The sequence below is a fragment of the Fukomys damarensis genome, unplaced genomic scaffold (assembly GCF_012274545.1).
Source record: "Fukomys damarensis isolate Sample0158 unplaced genomic scaffold, DMR_v1.0_HiC HiC_scaffold_24, whole genome shotgun sequence".
In the NCBI taxonomy this organism is placed as follows: domain Eukaryota; kingdom Metazoa; phylum Chordata; class Mammalia; order Rodentia; family Bathyergidae; genus Fukomys; species Fukomys damarensis.
In genome coordinates, this window is record NW_022900936.1 from 9,757,259 (window position 1) to 9,775,567 (window position 18,309).

Below are 18,309 nucleotides of genomic sequence, written 5' to 3' on the forward strand. Positions count from 1 at the left end.
GACAGGGTCTCACTATGTAGTTGAGACTGACCTGGAACTCACTATGTAGCCCAGGCTGATCTCGAACTCACAGTGATCCTCCTGCCTCAGCCTCCCGAGTGCTGGGATTACAGGTGTGAGCCACCACGCCCAGCCAGGTGCTTTTCATATATCCCGTGTTTGCCATACAAGTACTTGTTAAAGGAATGAAAAACTGCAGTCTGGTCCATTTTAGGATGCTTCAGTAATTGTAGTTCAGATGCAGTAGGCCCTAATGCTTTGCTACCATGAAAAATGTCTCTTGCCCTTACGTGTTTTCTAAGTATCCAAGTTTTAAGCATAAATATTTAATTAATATTTAATTAAGCTCAGCCATCCTGGCTGAACAGCATTTGAAATCAAGCAAATTCAGACAACACCACTATGACCTTTCGTTTAATTTTAATAAAGGGATCGTCAAGGTACCTGTCAAAGTATATTTAGGAAATGAATTGTGTTACTTTTTCATGTTTTTCCTCATGATTTATGCTCATATCTTTCTAGCACTCTGATCTACAAATTTGGAAGAACCGAAGAGCTCTGGACCTGAGATCACTTCTTAAATCACATTTTCCTTTTGTCTATTTGTAGATAAACTCTCCCTCCCCCCATTGAACTCAGGACCTTGTGCTTGCTAGGCAGGCAGGGTACCACTGAGCTACATCCCCAGCTTAGATAAGCTTTTATCTCTCAATATAATTTACATATTGCCAGATGGAATCGATTGTACGTTAAATGTTTTTATTTCTTTACTTTTTATGCCCTGAGTTCTGAAATAGGTTTATAAAATTTCTGTCCTTTTTTCATGGGTGAGACTGTTAATATGTACATAATACAAGATTGTATGGATTGGATGATGAGTATCAGTTTTTTATTCCTAAGACATAAAGCTTGATCTGTTCCCTGAGCCAGGGTTGTGTCACCATGTCATTTTAGAGCTAAATACTGTCTCAGTGTGTCTAATTTTTGAAGATGTAAAAAAAAAATGTATCTCCATATACCTAGAATAAGTGCTGAGCCATTTAAAGAGGTATTTCTGCAAATTGTAATTTATTTTGGCTTAAAATGAGATTTTTTTTAAAGGAAAAAGTTTGTTTTTCTGTATTAAAGAGGTGGACTTTTATATGAAGATTTTTCAAATACCCACAGGACTAGTTTGAAAGCCTCTTTTAAATAGATTTCCTCTGCTATGTCTTCATTTGAGAAGGGATAATGCACGATCAAATAAACTGAGTTTTTATGGTTAACGTTTTATGGTTAATGTAAAGCTGCTCAGCAATGAGCTTCCTATAAAAGCACCTTCAGCGATCTGCTGGGTTCTCTTTTGACATGCCCACTGTTGTCTGGCATTACACAGTTGCATAGCAAGCAAGTCTGAGATGACTGCAGTTTAGAAGCATGAATCATTAACAAAAGGTAGAATAGTTTAAGGATAAAGCACTTCCTGGAGGGAATTATTATGACCTAGTAAAATTTAATTATTTCAACCACTTAGTTACTGGCTGCAAGTCTCTCTTTGCTGTAGCTCTGAAGCTTTGAATGAACAGTTGCTACAAAATATATCTTTAACTGAAATATCACACTCCAATCCAAAACATCTTTGACCTAGTCTGAAATACTGTATTTGTGCATTGCGTGTATTCTGTGGGGCTTTATTGCTAATTTTGCTTTCCTTTAGTATAAAGATTTTGTGTTGCACTTTTTTTCTCAGAGGGATTTTATAGAACCTTTTGTCCTAAAATGGGATAATATCAATAGTAGTATATGCACTTGTAATGCAAGCCTTATTCTGCATATCTCCTCTCTGAGAGGACTTGCTGTGCACAAAGTATGAAGCAGTTGTGGAAAGCTGTGCCTTTGTCTAGATGGCATCTTGTTCATTCTTTTTTTTTTTTCCTCAAAATGTCAGTGAGTTGTGTCTTGCTTCCAACAGATTTTGAGACTACTTGTTTGCACTCATAACCCATTTTTTTTTTTAAGAGTAGGAAAAGTTTATTGAGGGAAAGAAAGTTTCTGTGTAAGAGAGACAGAAGGGGGACCGGAAAGTGGGTTGACCGCTCACCCCACTTCTCCAAGATGTTTTATACAGCAAAGCCATATAGTGAGGTGGGTACAAAGTGGGACAAAACTCTAAGACCCAGTGGAAAATTATGAGGTGGGGCAATCAATAAGATTACAATATGACCATCCACTAAGATTATAAGTACAGTTATCCAGGAACTATTGATTAAATGGGGATCCAATGGGGGGGGGTAAGTCACATAGCAACTGTACAGGATTTTCAGTAAGAGCAGCAGTCAAGGATATTTCCTGGAAAGGCTGGGTTAAGACCTTGGCCCCCTACCCAAGTGATTGAAACCTGTTTGGAATGTCAGTCACTGGTATTTATCCCCAGGGGAAGCACAAAGGTATAGTAGTTTCTGTCCTTTTACAATTCTGGCCTTCAGTAATGTATCTTTTTTTTTTTTTTTTGCACCGGGGATCGAACTTGGGTCCTTGCACTTTCAAGGCAGGTGGTGGAACCACTGAGCTAAATCCCCAGCCCAAATGAATGTTTCTTGATTGTCCTGCATGTTGGCTCCTTGCTGTGTTGGCTCCTTGAGGATGGCCCTGTCTAACTGCCTACAACATAGCTAATTAACTTACCTATCTGCAATATTTCCCCTCTGAAGAAGTATCCCTAACTGCTGTGAGGCGGCAAAGGGTGAAGACAGCTCTAGCTACTTCCAGCTGAAGAGGGTTGTAGTTGTGATCAGTAGTTAGTTAATCTATAGAGGGTCTATCTAAAGGCCTTTGGTAGGTGCCTGGCATTGTCATCTTGGTAGCTGCATAGCTTTTAAGTCTGGAGGAGACAAAGACAAAGAAACAGTTAAGAATGCATGGGCCAAATTATAAGGTCAGCAGGATTTCTATGAATATAGCCCACAAAGAGGATAAGAAGGTCCAGGGGACTTCAGAATCCAACATAGAAGTCATGTTGTTTAATTTAGCAGTTATGAGCTGTTTATAAGGTTGATCTGTTGGATCTTGGTTAAAGAAGTCTAGCACATTTGTCATTGGTTGCATTTGTATGACCACTTGGAGTTTGGCAGCTTCAAAGATGTATAATACTGTAGGAAAAATTCCTTTGTGTCCTGGATCTTGTAGACCTTGAGGGGCCAGGGCCAAAATATTGGCTGTCCTCATAGCCCAGTTACCTTTCTAGTTTTGTTCTCCAGACATTCTGGAAGCTTTGTCTCTGACCAGTAATCTCAGTGGAAGACCTCCAAAATGATACAGAGGGAAGAGATGTAACCCCCAAACCTACTAGATGCCTGAAACTCGAGTATGTGTTCTCTAAAATCAAAGAATGAATCTAAGGCCAACAGAGGTTAAGAATAGGAAAAATTTATTGAGGGAAAGAAAGCTGGGGCCAGGGATTTAGCTCAGTGGTGCCACCACCTGCCTTGCAAGTGCAAGGACCTGAGTTCAATCCCTGGTACCAAAAAAATAAAACATGAAAGAAAGCTTCTGTCTAAGACAGAAGGGGGACTGGAAAGTGGGTTGCCCCTATTGCAATAAATATTACCTGTCACATATTCTGATATTGTTAAGTGTTTGAAAAAACGAACTATAAAAATTGATTTGCTGTTCATTTTTAATTATTCAGGTACATTGATCAAACAAGCAGTTCATCTTTATTTTAAAAAGGAGAAATACAATAATATACTCAAACTTTAAAATGCCAGTGTGAAGGTTTATGAAGGGTTTAGCCCTAAAAAAAAAGGGTATCCCTGAAGACCAACTGAAAATGATTTTTTTTCTATTCTTGACTCTGTCATGAATGTTTTCTTACTGTAAGCAAATCAGTTTTCTCAGTTTACTTTTCATTTAAATGAGAGCAACTGGTATCCACTCTTACAGATATTGTGAATTGATAGACTTCATACATACATGTGATTCCCTTAATAAAGGTCTCACTGTTACACAAGTTCAGTGGTTGTTGAGTATCTTTTATGTGTGCTTAATATTACCACCATATTCTGTTATATTTATTTCTTAAAATCCTTGTGTTACTGCCATTGATGAGAAAACAGGCTGGACTTTTCCATTTTATATGTGTGTGTGTGTGTGTGTGTGTGTGTGTGTGTGTGTGTGTGTATTTATATATCTATAAACAAGACATCAGCATACATTAACGTAATGAATTTGAAGGCTGTAAGAGATGAATGATACCAGAACATGTCAGGCACCCCAAGAGTGTTTGATGTTGATGCAAGATCCCCACCTGTTTGATTTGGTGCATTAAACTCATGTTCTGTACATTTTCCCCAATGGAAGAAATATTTCTATAAGGTCATATCAGAAGCATTTTTCATTGCTGTTTTATAGATTTGGTAGCTTCATATGAATCTCTGCCAGTCATATAAATTTATCCCTGTTCTTTCATGTACTATCCTGTCATCACTCATTTTGATTCTACTTAGAGATTGTGGAAGTTTGGGGCTACTTTTAGGTAGTGGGTGTTTTTTTTTTGTTTGTTTGTTTTAGTTTTTTGAGACAGGGTCTCACTATGTAGTTCACACTGCCCTGGAACTCACTATGTATCCCAGGCTGGTCTTGAAATCACAGCGATCCTCCTGCCTCAGCCTCCCGAGTGCTGGGATTACAGGTGTGCACCACCACACCCAGATACTTCTAGGTATTTTAATCTCAAGTGAGAAGTCTGTAAACCCTGTAGGAGAACATCTGAGGCTAATTTTATTCTAAACAAATTAGTTACATTTTGTTGTTAAAAGTATTCCAGCCTGTGCAATTTTTTCATAATAGTCTCTTCACTTATCACTTTATCTTCACTTTATCATTTCTTAAGATAAAGATTAGAAATTGAAATAGAAGCTATTTGAAGTAGAAATAATTATTATTAGTAGTATTTAGTGCTATGGATTGAACCTAAAGCCTTGTACTTGTTAAGCACATACTCTACCACCGAGTTACATCTCTAGCCTAATAATGCTGGGCACTGAAACCCAGGCTGATTAAAAAGTAAACACAAGAGGGCCAGGGATTAAGCTCTGGTGCTGCTGCCTGCCTTGTAAGCACAAGGTCCTGAGTTCGATCCCTGGCACCAAAAAATAAAAATAAAAATAAAAAAATAAAGACAAGAAACAAGATTTAGAGAGAGCTGGGTCTTGGGCTGATCAGTACTGCTTGGGACAGCAAACACAAGGGTGCCAAGTCACCCATTATTTTATTGACTACACGTGCCCAGCACCTGGAATTGGAAGCATCTGGTGTGGCTGACATGCCGGCAGGGATGGAAAGAAGGAAGGCACCGCTTGTGTTGTTTGGAGAGATCACAGGGTGCTGAGACTGGGCTGCAGGTAACCAGCACCCATCCGGTTAGTGAGAAGCCATAATTCAGGGGCAGGGGTTTGGTTGGAGCTGGGTTGGCTGGAGGTGAACTCAGCCGAGCCCTGCTATTTCACAGACTTAAGTTTCTTTTTTTTTTTTTTTTTTCTTTTATTGAGTTTGTTGGTACATTTTAGGTATACAGTACAATTACGTTTATTATTGGGATCTTGTACTTTACATGACAGGTCTTGGTTCTCATTTTTTTCTCTTGTCCCTGCCCTCCCTTCACCCCTTCCTCCCCTCCCCATTTACAAACACTTTATTTCCATTTACAAACACTTTATTTCCATTTTTTCATATTTTTTTCTTTTCCCTTTACCTTTCCCCTACCCTTCCAGTTTTCCCTACACCTTTAGCCCTTTTCTTCCCATTTCACAATGTCAGTAATCTCACTAGGATCTTATGTACTATTACATTTATTCACACCAGAGAAACTATTCGGTATTTACACATGTGTGACTTACTTATTTCACTTAGGAGTATGTCCTCAATATGTATCCATTTTCCTACGAGTGAATCTAATTTCTCATTCTTTATGGCTGAGTAGTATTCCATTTTATAGAAAAACCACATCTCTTTATCCAGTTTCCAACTGATGGGCAAATGGGCTGTTTCCAAGTTTTAGCTATTACAAACTGTGCCACTATAAACATAGGTGTGCATATATCACTGTGATATGATTCTTTTAATTCTTTTGGAAAGATACCCAGCAGAGGGATGGCTGGGTCAAATGGAACCTCTGGTCCCAGCTCTTTGAGGTATCTCCAAATTGATTTCCATAGTGGTTGCACCAGTCTGCACTCCCACCACCAATGGAGAAGGGTTCCTTTCTCCCCACAACCCAACCAACATTTGTTATTGTTTGATTTCTTGATAGCAGCCATTCTTTGTGGGGTGAGGTGGAATCTTAGTGTTGTTTTCATCTGCATCTCTCGAATGACCAGTGAACACAGACTTAAGTTTCAATAGCAGCCGTTATCAGAGGGGCAGTGCTAGCCCAACTCTGCTCTCTGACAGGCCCATTTGAGTCAGGTAAAGCTTTGGTCAGACCCCTAAGATAAAACAATATAGCCAAATTATGGAAAAGCAGCAGACATGGCCTGCTAGTACTACGCAGAGATGCCTGCTAAACTATTTCCATCACTTTATTGAGTCTTTTCCTTATCTTTCTGACTGAAAATGAATAGCCTGTTGTGATAGATGTAATGCTTTCCTGAAGAATCACTGAAATCAGAAAATGTTTATTTGATGCTATAGTCATTTTTCACCTGGAGGGAATTGTGACACAGCCCATTCTCATTTTCTTAGAAATAGTCTTATATTTCCATTTTATAAAAAAATGAACTAATTTGCATGCTACCTGGTTGTTTAAAGAATCCTCACTTATTCTCATCCCATGAATTTTAAAATTTTATACTTATTATATTGACACATTATCCGTGGGGTGCAAAACCGAGTTATGCTTTTCATCTGCAGTGTGGAGTAAATTAATGCAATTAACATGTCCATAATGTCAATGATCCCCTGAATTTCATTCTTGCCAAGCCCAAACTATTTTGTCATCTCTCCTCTTTTCCATTTCCCCCCATACTTTCAACTGGAGGAGTCAATTCCTGTTATTCAGAGTAGGTTGGTTAAGTAAAGATGTGGTGATCACTAAATTAGAGAATATTGAAACATCATCTCTAGGGGAGAGACAAGGTCAGCCTCCTGAGAGCCTGTAATCTCAATGTTGTCCTCAACTGATGAGTACCGACCTTGCTTCATGTGTATTTCTGCTTAAGGACATCTTATTTTGCACGGATCTTGAGTCAGCACTGTAACTCCGGCTCTGTGACACTTCTGGAATAGATTTCTCCCTCTGGCAAATCTCATCCTTCCTGTGTTTAGAAATAGTGCTTCAGCACTTGGAGGCCATTTTATTTTATTTTACTTTACTTTAATTTTTTGGTACCAGGGATCGAACTCAGGATCTTGGCCCTGTGAGTCAGGCAGCAGAACCTCTGAGCTAAATCCCGGCCCATTGGAGGCCATTTTAAACTGAAATCACCTGTGGAAAGAACAAAAAAGTGTGAAAAATGTACTAGTTGGACTGTAAAAGATACTTGTTGACAGTGGGAGAGCTGAAACAGGCTGAGAGTTGCCTTGCATGCACCTCACCTGTCAGGTGACTGAAGTTACTCTTTGTACATATTCTCAAATGATCAGGAAATCGCCTCATATTGATTTTGAGGTTACAAATATTAGCAAGCAGGTGAACTTGCAAATACACAATCTGAATAATGAAGATGTCCTGTAGCTAAAAGGACTCCTAGTGACCTTTAAAGTTATTTTTTCATGCCCATTATGGTACATCATTTTGTCACCTGCTAGTGTGGGTCTTTAGCCATGTTCAGATGGAAATCAGACACAGGCTGGTTCTTCACACAATTCATTGCTGATGACCGTTACCATTGCCTACTCTCTTCAGGGCCTTTAAGGCGAGGGTCCCCATACAGGCTTCTGAGCCACTACCAGCAGGCTGAGGGCTCTTTTGCTCAATTTATATAGAAATCTCCAATTGGCAAAATTAGCTGTTTTGGTGTTGACAGTTCTGAGTTTTGAATGCTGTGAGATCAGCTCTTAGGATTGACAGCTTTCCTTGCCACTGAGAGCCAACAATTGCTAATAGGCCTCTAGAACTCTGTTCTGGCCCCCAGAAAAGGTGACTCCCAACAATTTCCCCTTGCTCTACTGTTTTGTTACTAGCTGCCTTCGGTGTTAGCAATCCTGGTTGCTAACCGCTTTCGGCAACCCTGTTCTTAGTGTACCAGCTCAGTGTTTCGTACTCAAGAGAGAAATGCCAGATAAGCAAACATATGGCATCCAGAAGAGGTTTTATTAAGACGGACGTGGCAGCACAAGGGATGTCTTAGTTACTTTTCTCATTGCTGAGACAAAAATATCTGATGCCCAGTGTTAAAGGAGGAAAAGTTTATTGGCTCACAATTTGGAGAGGTTTCAGTTAGTCGCCTGGCTCCAAGGCAGGGTGGTGTGGCAGAGGGCATCACAGAGGAGAAACAGATCTTGGCAAAGCAGGGCAAGCAGAAGGCAGCAGCAGTGAAGTAGCAACAAGCGAGGGACCATAGCAGCTTCTTTCTTCCCCTTTTCTTGTTCTGTCTATGCTACTGGGCTTAAGGGTACCAAACCAATCAGTGGACTGGTTTAGTAATCATACCCTTAATCCTAGCATCACACATTCAAGGTCCAGCCACCTCTGAAAAGCCACCTCTGACTGTCACATGAGGCATTGGGGGGATATCAAGACATGAACCATAACAAAGCTTAACTGCACAAACTGACCCGCTAAGGCTTTGGGAAAGTTGCTTATATAGAGAAAAAGGTGCACTTGGGCATGCACGGTGGTGGATTTTCTGTTTGGTCATGGGTAGAGGAGGGGCCACTTGAGGACCTGCTGGAAACAAAACGTGGAACACACAGTAGTAGAGCCATCCAGAGATGCAGGGTGGTATTGTCTGGGGTGGATTCACGTCTGAGGCCTGCTACAGCCAAGGCCCTGGTGCAGCCACTGGATGTGATGCAGCTGAGCTGTCTACAATGTGTTTGGGGCAGCTGTGGAAGAAAAAAAATGTCTCAAGGAGCTTCAGACCCGTCTGTCTCAATTTCTTCGTTTAATATTGGCAGTTTAATCCTTACTCTGTGCAGGGCCTCATTTTAGGATTATTTTCCTGTTGAACTGAGCTCTGTGTCCTGAATTTTGTCTCCAGCCAGTCTCACAATTTACAGGTGGAAATTGGGCTGAACTAGGTTGAAACGTCTCCTCCCTTCTTTTTTATTTTCCTTAGAGCTCTGTAAAGTGCACTGTATGTTTTTGGGAGGGAGGGGCCAGTTCTGTAGTGTTTTCTATATTTGAGACTTGGAATTTTCTCTCCAAGAGCACTGTGCGATGTACTTTGGGGAAACTGCTGTTACAATGGCTTTAGGAGAATGGATAGGACGCAGAAGAAGTTAACAAAGGACAGGCATGTGTTAAGCTCCGGCTGTCGCTGGCATTGGTCTGTGGCCAGCCTCGCGATGAGGAGGAAACATGGTGAGGAGGTACAGTAGAAGAGTAGTATTTCCATTGGCTGCTTATTCTGGTTTATATTTAGGGTCTTGGTGTTGGGGGGTGGATAATGTTTAGGTGGGTTTACTTCTCTCTCATTCTAGCTCGGCCACTTGCCAGCAGTGTGACCAGAAACTGTTTCCCAGTCTATAAGAGTGTTTGAGAATTTACCCAAGGAAATGCTGAGCGCAGTTCCTGGGCCCCTCTTAGCTTCCTTCCCCTGATGTTTCGTGGCGGGCATTTTCCCCCTCCTCTGAGTGCTTTTTAGCTTTTTGTCACAAGGTGGCGTCCAGGCTGAGAATAATAAAGTCCGCAGTCTGTTGGTTTGCTTTGAGCCTGATTATTTTGTAACTTTTTTATCACAGCTTACACTTTTTCCCTTAAGAGACTAGATGAACATAACATACCTCAATTATTTTAGCAGTCACGAGTAAGATATTTTAATTATTTAATTAATTTGTTTGGTACTAGGGATAGAACTCAGGACCTTGTGCTTAGGATATTTTAATTTCTGTAGGTAAGTGTGGCAGGACAGGTCATCTAAACCCTTATGGATGATGCCAAGGTAAAGAGCAGTGTTTTGTTTTGGGTACCAGGGATCGAACTCAGGACTTGGTGCAGCCGTGGTGCCACTGAGCTAAATCCCAGGGCAAGAGCTGCATGTCTTCCAGCTTTTCTGAGACACAGACAAAACAGCCATGGGCCCTTGAATAGCCGTGTGTTTGTCCACGCTGATTTATTATGATTTTAACAAAGTCTGTCATGCCTCTGTGCTAAATGGTGGTTGTGTCCTCAGGTGCCCTCTGATGTTCTCACCGGTCCAGGCTTTGACTCAACTCACAGCGGCCTCCTACACAAGGTGAGAACGTGATCACTTGCCTTTGTCGCACTGCAGTCTGCTGCTCACTGCTCCTCCTGGGGACGGAGGTCTGCAGAAGGGCACTTACAATGAAAGGCTCTGGAAAAGCTTTAGTTTTGTTGTCTTTTTTTGTGGTGGTTGCTTTGGATGGGAAAAAAAGGATTGAATAACTTTTGCATCTAGAAGCTGCAGTTTTTCTTTAAAAGGACTTTTCGATTTCCTTGCCTCCTTTCTGCCTATCTTTATTTCTGCTACCTGCCTTCACCTCCACAGAGGGATGATGGCTTTTAGGCTGCATCATGCTCACGTCAGGAGTGCTGGTGAGGTACCCGGAGCAGATCTCTCTCCCAAGCAGCAGTTGCTGTACCCTCCAATCAAATACAGCCAGCTCTGCCCTCCCCAGGGGCTGGGAGCTCAGCGGGAAGGAAGCCACTTCTGTTTCTCCTGCAGACAGCTAGGGGCATGGAGGTCCGGCTGCATCTTGGAAAACACTGGGTGGAGCCTTATTTCTCACCAAACTGTAAGGATGGGCTAGGATCTTTCTTATCTCAGATTCAGGCTGTTTGTGAATATCCATTGCCTAGGGGACTTTAAAGCGCTGTGCGACTGCGTAGTAACTCTGCACTTGAAACCACGGACAGAGACGTGGTTTAAAATCAATTGAAGCTGGGCATGGTATTGCACACCTGTAGTCCCAGCTCTTGGGAGGCTGAGACAGGAGGATTGTTAGGAGTTCGAGGATAGCCTGGGCTCCATTAGCAAGACTCTGTCTCCAAAAATAAAATAAAATAAAATAAATGAAAGTCATAGAAGTGTACAACCCAAGCTGTTTCACATAGAAAGGGAGAGGGAGACAGCAGCCCCACAGGTGGTGTCCTACAGACAGAACTTTTCTAAGTCCCTACCCTGCCTCCCGTTCCTGCCCTGGGGCCTTCTCTCCTCTGAAAGCCTCTGTCCTTCACCCCCTTGGGCCTCAGCACTTCCTGTATGATGGAGAGTTCACCCCAAGGACTTATCTTGAAGGACACCAGAGTCTGGTCTCCATGGGTGTGTACCACATACAGTGACAGCTGATGCCATTCACAGGAACAGGCATGGGAAATGTGTCTGTTTACTTAAAAAAGAGTTTCACAGCATTTGGAAATAGTGTCTTGGAGGTCGGGGACTTTATCTTATTCACACAAGAATTCCTATGGGCTACAAGTGGCCTCACTCTGTCCACCTAACCCTAACCAACTAACCTACTGTCCAGTGAGGAGTTGTTCACACAGAGCTCTCCCCTTCCGTGCACCCTCCCACTCTATCCAGCCTCCCTCCTGCGCAGTCCACAGTGGGGTCTGTAGGGTGCACACCAGAGTGAAATGTCCTCCTCCTGTAGCTTGTGCCCCCAGACCTCCCCGTGCGTGTGTGGGCCTTCTGTAACTCACAACCCTACAACAGGAGCAGATCTCTGCACCCCTGCAGAGACCGGTTCACTGACCAGACTGGGGTCAGCAGCTCTTTCCTGAAAGGGCCAGGGAGCAGCTATCTTTGGGTTTGTGGCCTTGCAGTCTCTGTTGCAACTGAATTCCACCTTGTCTTGCAAAAGTAGCTACAGACAAGGAGTACAAATGAATGAACCCTCAGAGAGTTCCAGTGAATCTTGATGTTGAAATTTGAATTTCATTTTTTTAATTTTTAGAAATATCATACTAGAAAATAATTTTAAACCACTAAAAAAAGGTGAATCAAAATGTAACTGTTTTGGCAAGGTACAATTTTAACATAATCAATTGTAGTTACGAATTTTATATTTCACGTGTGATGAAATATTTTTTTTTTTTCAAACAATTTGAAGACGTAAAACCTATTCTTAGCTCACAGGCTATAAAAAAATAGGGAATGGGCCGGATTTAGTCAGGCATGTATGGATTATACTGTTATAGATGATCAGAAGATTGAACTAGGTGTGGTAGAGCCTGCCTGTAATCCCTGCATTTGGGATGCTGAGGCCGGAGGATCACAGGCCAGCCTGAACTACCTACTGAGAGACCTTGCCTCAGAAACCAACCCTCCCCCAAAAAGGATTGCTTCCAACCCAAATCTTACTTTGTCTAAAAATTAAAGTCCTAAATTAATATTTTTAAACTAGCAATATCAATTCTATTGATTAGCTATTGTACAAAGCAGAACCAGATATTTATTTTTTTCAGAAAATACTATTAAAAAGGGAGTGCTTTGCGTGTCCCAGTCATGCCTGTCCTTTCGCCCTGAGAAGCAGGCCAGCTCATACCCTCACCATGTTTTCCCATGGTGCTCCGGGAGGTTGAGACTGGTGAAGTTTGGTGTTGCTGTCGGCCCCCATAAGGGAATAACCAGAGACAGCCTGATTCTTCCCCAAGAGCATCAGAAAACAGTTATTGACCCTGGGCTTGGACTCTGAGTTTGTTACTCATGTAGCTGCCACTTTCAACCGACTGGGCACAGGACATTAGGCCAAGTTCATCCGGAATCCAGTTCAGCCTCTGTGGTAGTTACTTTTCTCTAGTTGCTGAGAAAAAATACCCAGCACCCAAAGTTAGAGGGTAAGGGGCTTATTTGACTTAACAGTTCGTAGAAGTTTCAGTCCATAATCGGCTGGCTCCGAGGCTGGGATGGCAAACAAGCATCAAGCAGGAGAAACAACACAGCGAGCACAGGCAGCAGAGGAATGAGGTGGAGGTTAACAGCTCCTCTCTGCCCTTTTATCTCATTTAGACTACTTGGGGTGGGCAGCACTCACTCCCTTAATCCTAGTACCCTTGAGCCTAGCACTGCATCGGGAATCAATCCGCGCGTCACACACTCTAGATCAACCCTATGACCACATGAGGCTTGAGGGGGACACCTAGACCGCAGCCATAACAGCCTCCTCAGACTCTGGTCCCCAAAGCTGGCCTGCTGGCCCCTGATAAGCTGTCCCTTTAAGCCTGTTCTCTCTAATGGAATCTGTCTGTGCCCCTCCTGCGGAGATAACTCTCGTCTGTTCTCTTTCTTCCCTGGTCTCCACAGCTTCTGTCTTGAAGGATTCAACCAACCATGAATTAAAAATACTTGTGTCTGTACTGAACATGTGCAGAGTTTTTTTCTTGTCATTGTTCCCCAAACAATAGAGGACAGCCACAGTTTACAGAGTTGGCATGGCATTAAGGGTATAAACGTGCAATCTAGAGATGACTGAAAGTGTACAGAGGCTGTGCCTCGGTTATATACAAGCACAACCCCATTTTATATAACGGACTTGAGTGTCGAGGGGACTTGGTACCCATGGGGGGTCTTGGGCGTACAGTAATCTCCTAAGGGGACGGAGGATGACCCGCTCATCCTCCTCCCATAGCCCATCCGAGGAAGCTCTTCTGTCCTAAATGATGCCAAGAGAATCTTTACCATTCCCACTTACTAACTTTTCCTCTAAACCTGTGCCAAGTCAAGGTGCACCTAAGAGAAGACTTGTGAGCATGGGGTAGGGGCCACAGGGCACGGGGGGGCACTGTTCTACTTTTTGTTTGTTGCTGATGATGGAACACGGCCCTGAGCATGCTAGGCAGGAGCTCTACTACAGAGGTCCACACCTGGCCCTGTCCTTTTTCACTCTTGCCAGCCTGGAAAGCCCATTGCACAGCACAAAGGAAAAGTAGCCAACTTCCTACCAGCAAGACTGGGCCCAGCAGAGCAAGGGAAGGCAGCTTCATCAACCTACAGATGGCGCCTCCTCTTCCACTGTTGAGACAAGGAGGCCAGCAGGGCTTCTGCCCAAAGCAGGGCATCAGGCACAAGTCATTTGAACAAAAGAGCCCCCAGCACCAGCACCATCAGGCCTGGCGCGTCCAGTGGAAAACACCACAGATCAGCTTGTTCTTTTCAACACAGTGTGACTCATGTGCGAGTGTCACTTCTGAAAACCCTCATCACTCTTCAAGGAATCACACGACACACACACACACACACACACACACACACACACACACACACACACTGTTCTTGCTGAGTCCCCTGGGCCCCATCGGCTCTAATGGGTGCTACTCAAGAAAACACAGCTTATACAGACTAAGGTTAAGAAGCCAAAAGTTGGCTGAAAATAGGTCAAAATCCAGAAGGCCAGGTGTAGAGAAAAGGGCGCACATAGACTATTTCAGAAGTTCACTATGCACTCCTTTATTTCTGGCTTTTAGAAAAAACTTAAATTATTAGAAAAATCCTCACCCCACGGTGAGTCACATTTTTAGCCAGCAGCCTGGATGGCCCCTCTTGGTGACGGCCGGGACAGACTGGGATGACTCAGTTGTCAGAGTTCAGAAGACCTAGTGTCCCGATGCCCTGGACCAACCAACAGTGATGCCATCACATGCCGTAGTCACGTTGCAAACAAGAAGTTTCATGCCTTTTAGTGTTTAAAAGAAGTCTTAATTCTTCTGTGATATTTCTGTAGAGTCATCCTGGAAATTTACATGATTCAGAAAACTTCAGGGTCTCGCTATGTAGCCCAGGCTGGCCACAAACTTGCAGTGATCCTCCTGCTTCAGCCTCCCGAGTGCTGGGCTCACAGGTGTATGCCACTGCGCCTGGCGATTCAGGAACTTCGTAGAAAAAGTCCTAAGCTGTCTTCTCGCTCTCAGACCCTGTGTCTCTCACTTGGCACGGCAGGCTTCCGAGGCAGGGAGTGGGTTTCTGCCAGGTCCAGCAGGATGTTACCAGCTCCCTTGCTCAGTGTCCGCCTCTGGGGTCCCCTGGCTGGACCCATGCTTTGCTTCCAAGTCTTCTTCCTTTTCTGGGAAGGAAATGATGGACACAGACTCCCAGATGTCATCCTTCGGTGAACTGTCCTTGTCCAGGACCTCTAAGATGGGCTGGGCTGGGTCCTTTAAGTACTAGAAAAGGTTGAAAACCGATATTGTAATTAGTTTATCAGTTTCATAAATAACACCTTTACTCTTTTAGTGTTTTTTTTTTCTTTTTTTTTTTTTTTGGTTTTTTGAGACAGAGTCTCACTATGTAGTTAAGACTGACCTAGAACTCACTATGTAGCCCAGGCTGGTCTCGAACTCACAATGATCCTCCTGCCTCAGCCTCCCAAGTGCTAGGATCACACCTTTACTTTTGTTTTTATTTTATTCAGGTATAACTTTATTCTGTCCACCAATGAAATTATTTTTTTGTTTTTCTGCAGTGCTGGGATTGAACCCAGGGCCTGGTGTATGCTAAATGCATGCTGTACCACTGAGCTGCACCCTGGACCTGAAATGGGTTCTCATACACGAATACTGTTTCAGCCTTTTTTTTTTTTCTTTTAAGAGAGGGTCTCTAGGGGCCAGGGATTTAGCTCAGTGGTTCTACCACCTGCCTTGCAAGGTCCTGAGTTCTACCACTGGTACCAAAAAGTAAAAAATAAAAAATTTTAAAAATTGAAAAATAGAAGGTCTCCAGGTTGGTCTCAAACTCACTAGCCCAGGTTAGTGAGTGCTCACGGCTCAGTGCCCCCTTGTAGTCGTAGGGGTGGTGCACATACCTCTTCTAATTGTGACGGAATGCTTGGCGGAGTATGAAACCAGTATTTAATCAGCCCTTGGTATTTCAGGACCAGGAAGAAACAGGCCCCCGTCAGTACCAGCATCAGTAAAAAGATTCCCACCGAGATCAGGATGATCTGCTGCAGCTTGGCGGAGGCTAAAGGATGACAAAACAGGAACAGAATGTCCATCCCACACATGTTACAAACACCAGTTCATTTCTCACCTGCTTAAACAGCATTCCTGTCCCAGGAGAATGGATAGGTCCCTCTCCCTCTGCCCCACCTTATGCTTTTACTGATTTATTTATTTATGAGACAGGGTCTCACTATATAGTTCAGGCTGGCCTTGAATTTACTGTTTAGCCCACTCTGGCCTCAATCTCACAGCAATCCTCCTGCCTCAGCCTCCTGAGCACTGGGATCAGAGGCATGTGCTATCATGCCTGGCTCTGTCTTATGATTAATTAATACAGGTTGAGCATCTCTGATGCAAAAAATTTGGTCTGAAATGCTTCAAACCTGGAAACTTTTTGATCATTAATATGATGCTCACTAGGGGAAAATTTCACACCTGACCTAGCAACATGGGTCAGTCAAAAACCCAGGTGCTTTTAACTCTTTTGGGAGGATACCACAGTGATATCTGTACACATTTATAACACTCAGTTTATAATAGCTAAATACTGGAAATAGCCCTAGTGCCCATCAACTGGTGACTAGATAAAGAAGATTTAAAAAAATGGAGTACTAGTCAGCCATAAAGAATGAGAAACAGGAGACATTTACAGCTAAATGGAAGCACACTGAGGCCAAGCTCTTAAATGAAATAAATAGGACACACGTGTGTAAATACTGAATCGTTTCTCTGGTGTGAGAAACTCTTTAAAGTGTAAACGAGAATCAAAATGTGAAATAGGAAGAAAAGGTCTAAATTGGTAGGGGAAGTGGGAGGAGTTGGGGAAAGGGAAGAAGGGAATGGAAAAAATGTGAGCAAAGGAAAAAAATGGCAACAAAGTCTTTGTAATTAGGGAAGGGTGGAAGGGTTGGAGGGAGGGCAGGGAATGGGGAAAAAATAAGAACTGAGATATATCATGTAAAGGTGCAAATTCCCAGTGATGACTGTCAGCATACTGTATTCCTAAAATGTATCAATAAACTTAATGAATAAAAAAACAATCCAAGTGCACTAAAAATACTGTGTAGAATCCCCTCTAGGCCATGTGTATAAGGCAGTGGTGGGGAACCTGTGGCACGTATCTGACTGTGTTTCTGTTTTAAGACAAAAGATGTTGATATATGCATTGTTTTTCTAAACTAAAACCTCTGTATTTAGGTTTAACTCGACTGTTGGGATTTTGCCATAAATAAATGGGTTTGGGGTTGCAGTTTGGCCACTCATCTCTAACAGGTTTGCCATCACTGGTATAAATGAGCTTAATGAAACATAAATGAACTCTGGGTCCCAATCCTGAGATATCTCCTTATGTATAGGCAAATATTCTTGTTTTTCCTTTCTTGTTTGAGAAGGTCTCGCTGTGTAGTTCAGGCTGGCCTTGAACTCACTCTGTAGCCCAGGCTGGCCTTGAACTCATGGCGATCCTCCTGCCTCAGCCTCCCAAGAGTGCTGGGATTATAGGCGTGCACCACCATGTCCATTTAAAAAAATAGTCTAAAATATGAAAAGGTCTGGAATCTGAAGCACGCCTGGTCCCAAGCATTTCAGAGAAGTAATGCTCAAGTGACAGTAGGTGAGCCTATAACAGAACAGCATGTGCCAGCTGTCTGGCAGCTCTTGTCTCTGCAGACCTCAGCCCCAGTACCTCACATCCGCAGTTAAATGCTCTCTCTTTACCTCCTTTCTGGGTCTTCTCTGTCCCCACCACCAATCAGTTCATAAATGACTCCTCGCTGCTTTAGGAGTATTCTTTCCCCAGATCATAAAGGATTCAAGAAGGGTGCTTTACCGTCTGCTGTGGTTTCATAGCAAAACGTGTCGCTGAAACTCCCGGGATTAACAATCCTCGGCGTTGTCCAAAACAGTTGTGCCTGGACTTGCAGACAGTACACTCTGAATGGCTCCAAGTTATTCAGCAAAATGGAGTTGCTCGTGACAGGGCCTTTAACCTGTGGAAACAACACCGCAAGCACACGTGAAAATCACCCAGGTGGAAGGGCTCATGTCCCTCCCGGCTCTCCTGAGTTTCCTCATTCAGAATGGACACAACAGCCGAACGATAAGATGTTTTAAGAGTCCCTGCCTTGCCGGAGACACATTTTTGTCTGTGAAAACTGGTGAGCAGAGTGATAAAAAAATTCCAATGGCTTTTGGGCCGTGAGATCTCAGTAGCCCCCACTGCAGCATCTGGAATTCATTTTTAAATTTAAAAAACTTTTTTTTTTTTTTTT

General features: G+C 43.0%; 2 protein-coding genes across 4 annotated transcripts in view; one reads left to right on the forward strand and one right to left on the reverse strand.

The window, feature by feature from the left end:
• Nucleotides 1-13,434, forward strand: part of Tmem50b (transmembrane protein 50B) — a 47,176-nt gene extending 33,742 nt beyond the window's left edge. For 2 of the 3 annotated variants that reach the window (XM_033767987.1, XM_033767988.1), the window contains one exon: nucleotides 523-2,047. In XM_033767987.1, coding sequence (XP_033623878.1) covers nucleotides 523-568 — 46 coding nt within the window. In that variant the 3' untranslated portion in view covers nucleotides 569-2,047. Of the gene's footprint in view, nucleotides 1-522; nucleotides 2,048-10,313; nucleotides 10,377-10,649; nucleotides 10,897-13,406 lie in introns of those variants that run through there. The other variant, XM_010608659.3, reaches the window with a different exon arrangement.
• A 1,110-nt stretch (nucleotides 13,435-14,544) lies between these two features.
• The window catches only part of Ifngr2 (interferon gamma receptor 2), a 16,723-nt gene continuing 12,958 nt past the window's right edge, over nucleotides 14,545-18,309 (reverse strand). Inside the window, exons 5-7 of the mRNA XM_010608716.3 lie at nucleotides 17,868-18,027; nucleotides 15,901-16,058; nucleotides 14,545-15,262 (exon numbers count right to left, since the gene is read on the reverse strand). Of these exons, the coding sequence (XP_010607018.1) occupies nucleotides 15,083-15,262; nucleotides 15,901-16,058; nucleotides 17,868-18,027 (498 nt within the window). The 3' untranslated portion in view covers nucleotides 14,545-15,082. The remainder of the gene's footprint in view (nucleotides 15,263-15,900; nucleotides 16,059-17,867; nucleotides 18,028-18,309) is intronic.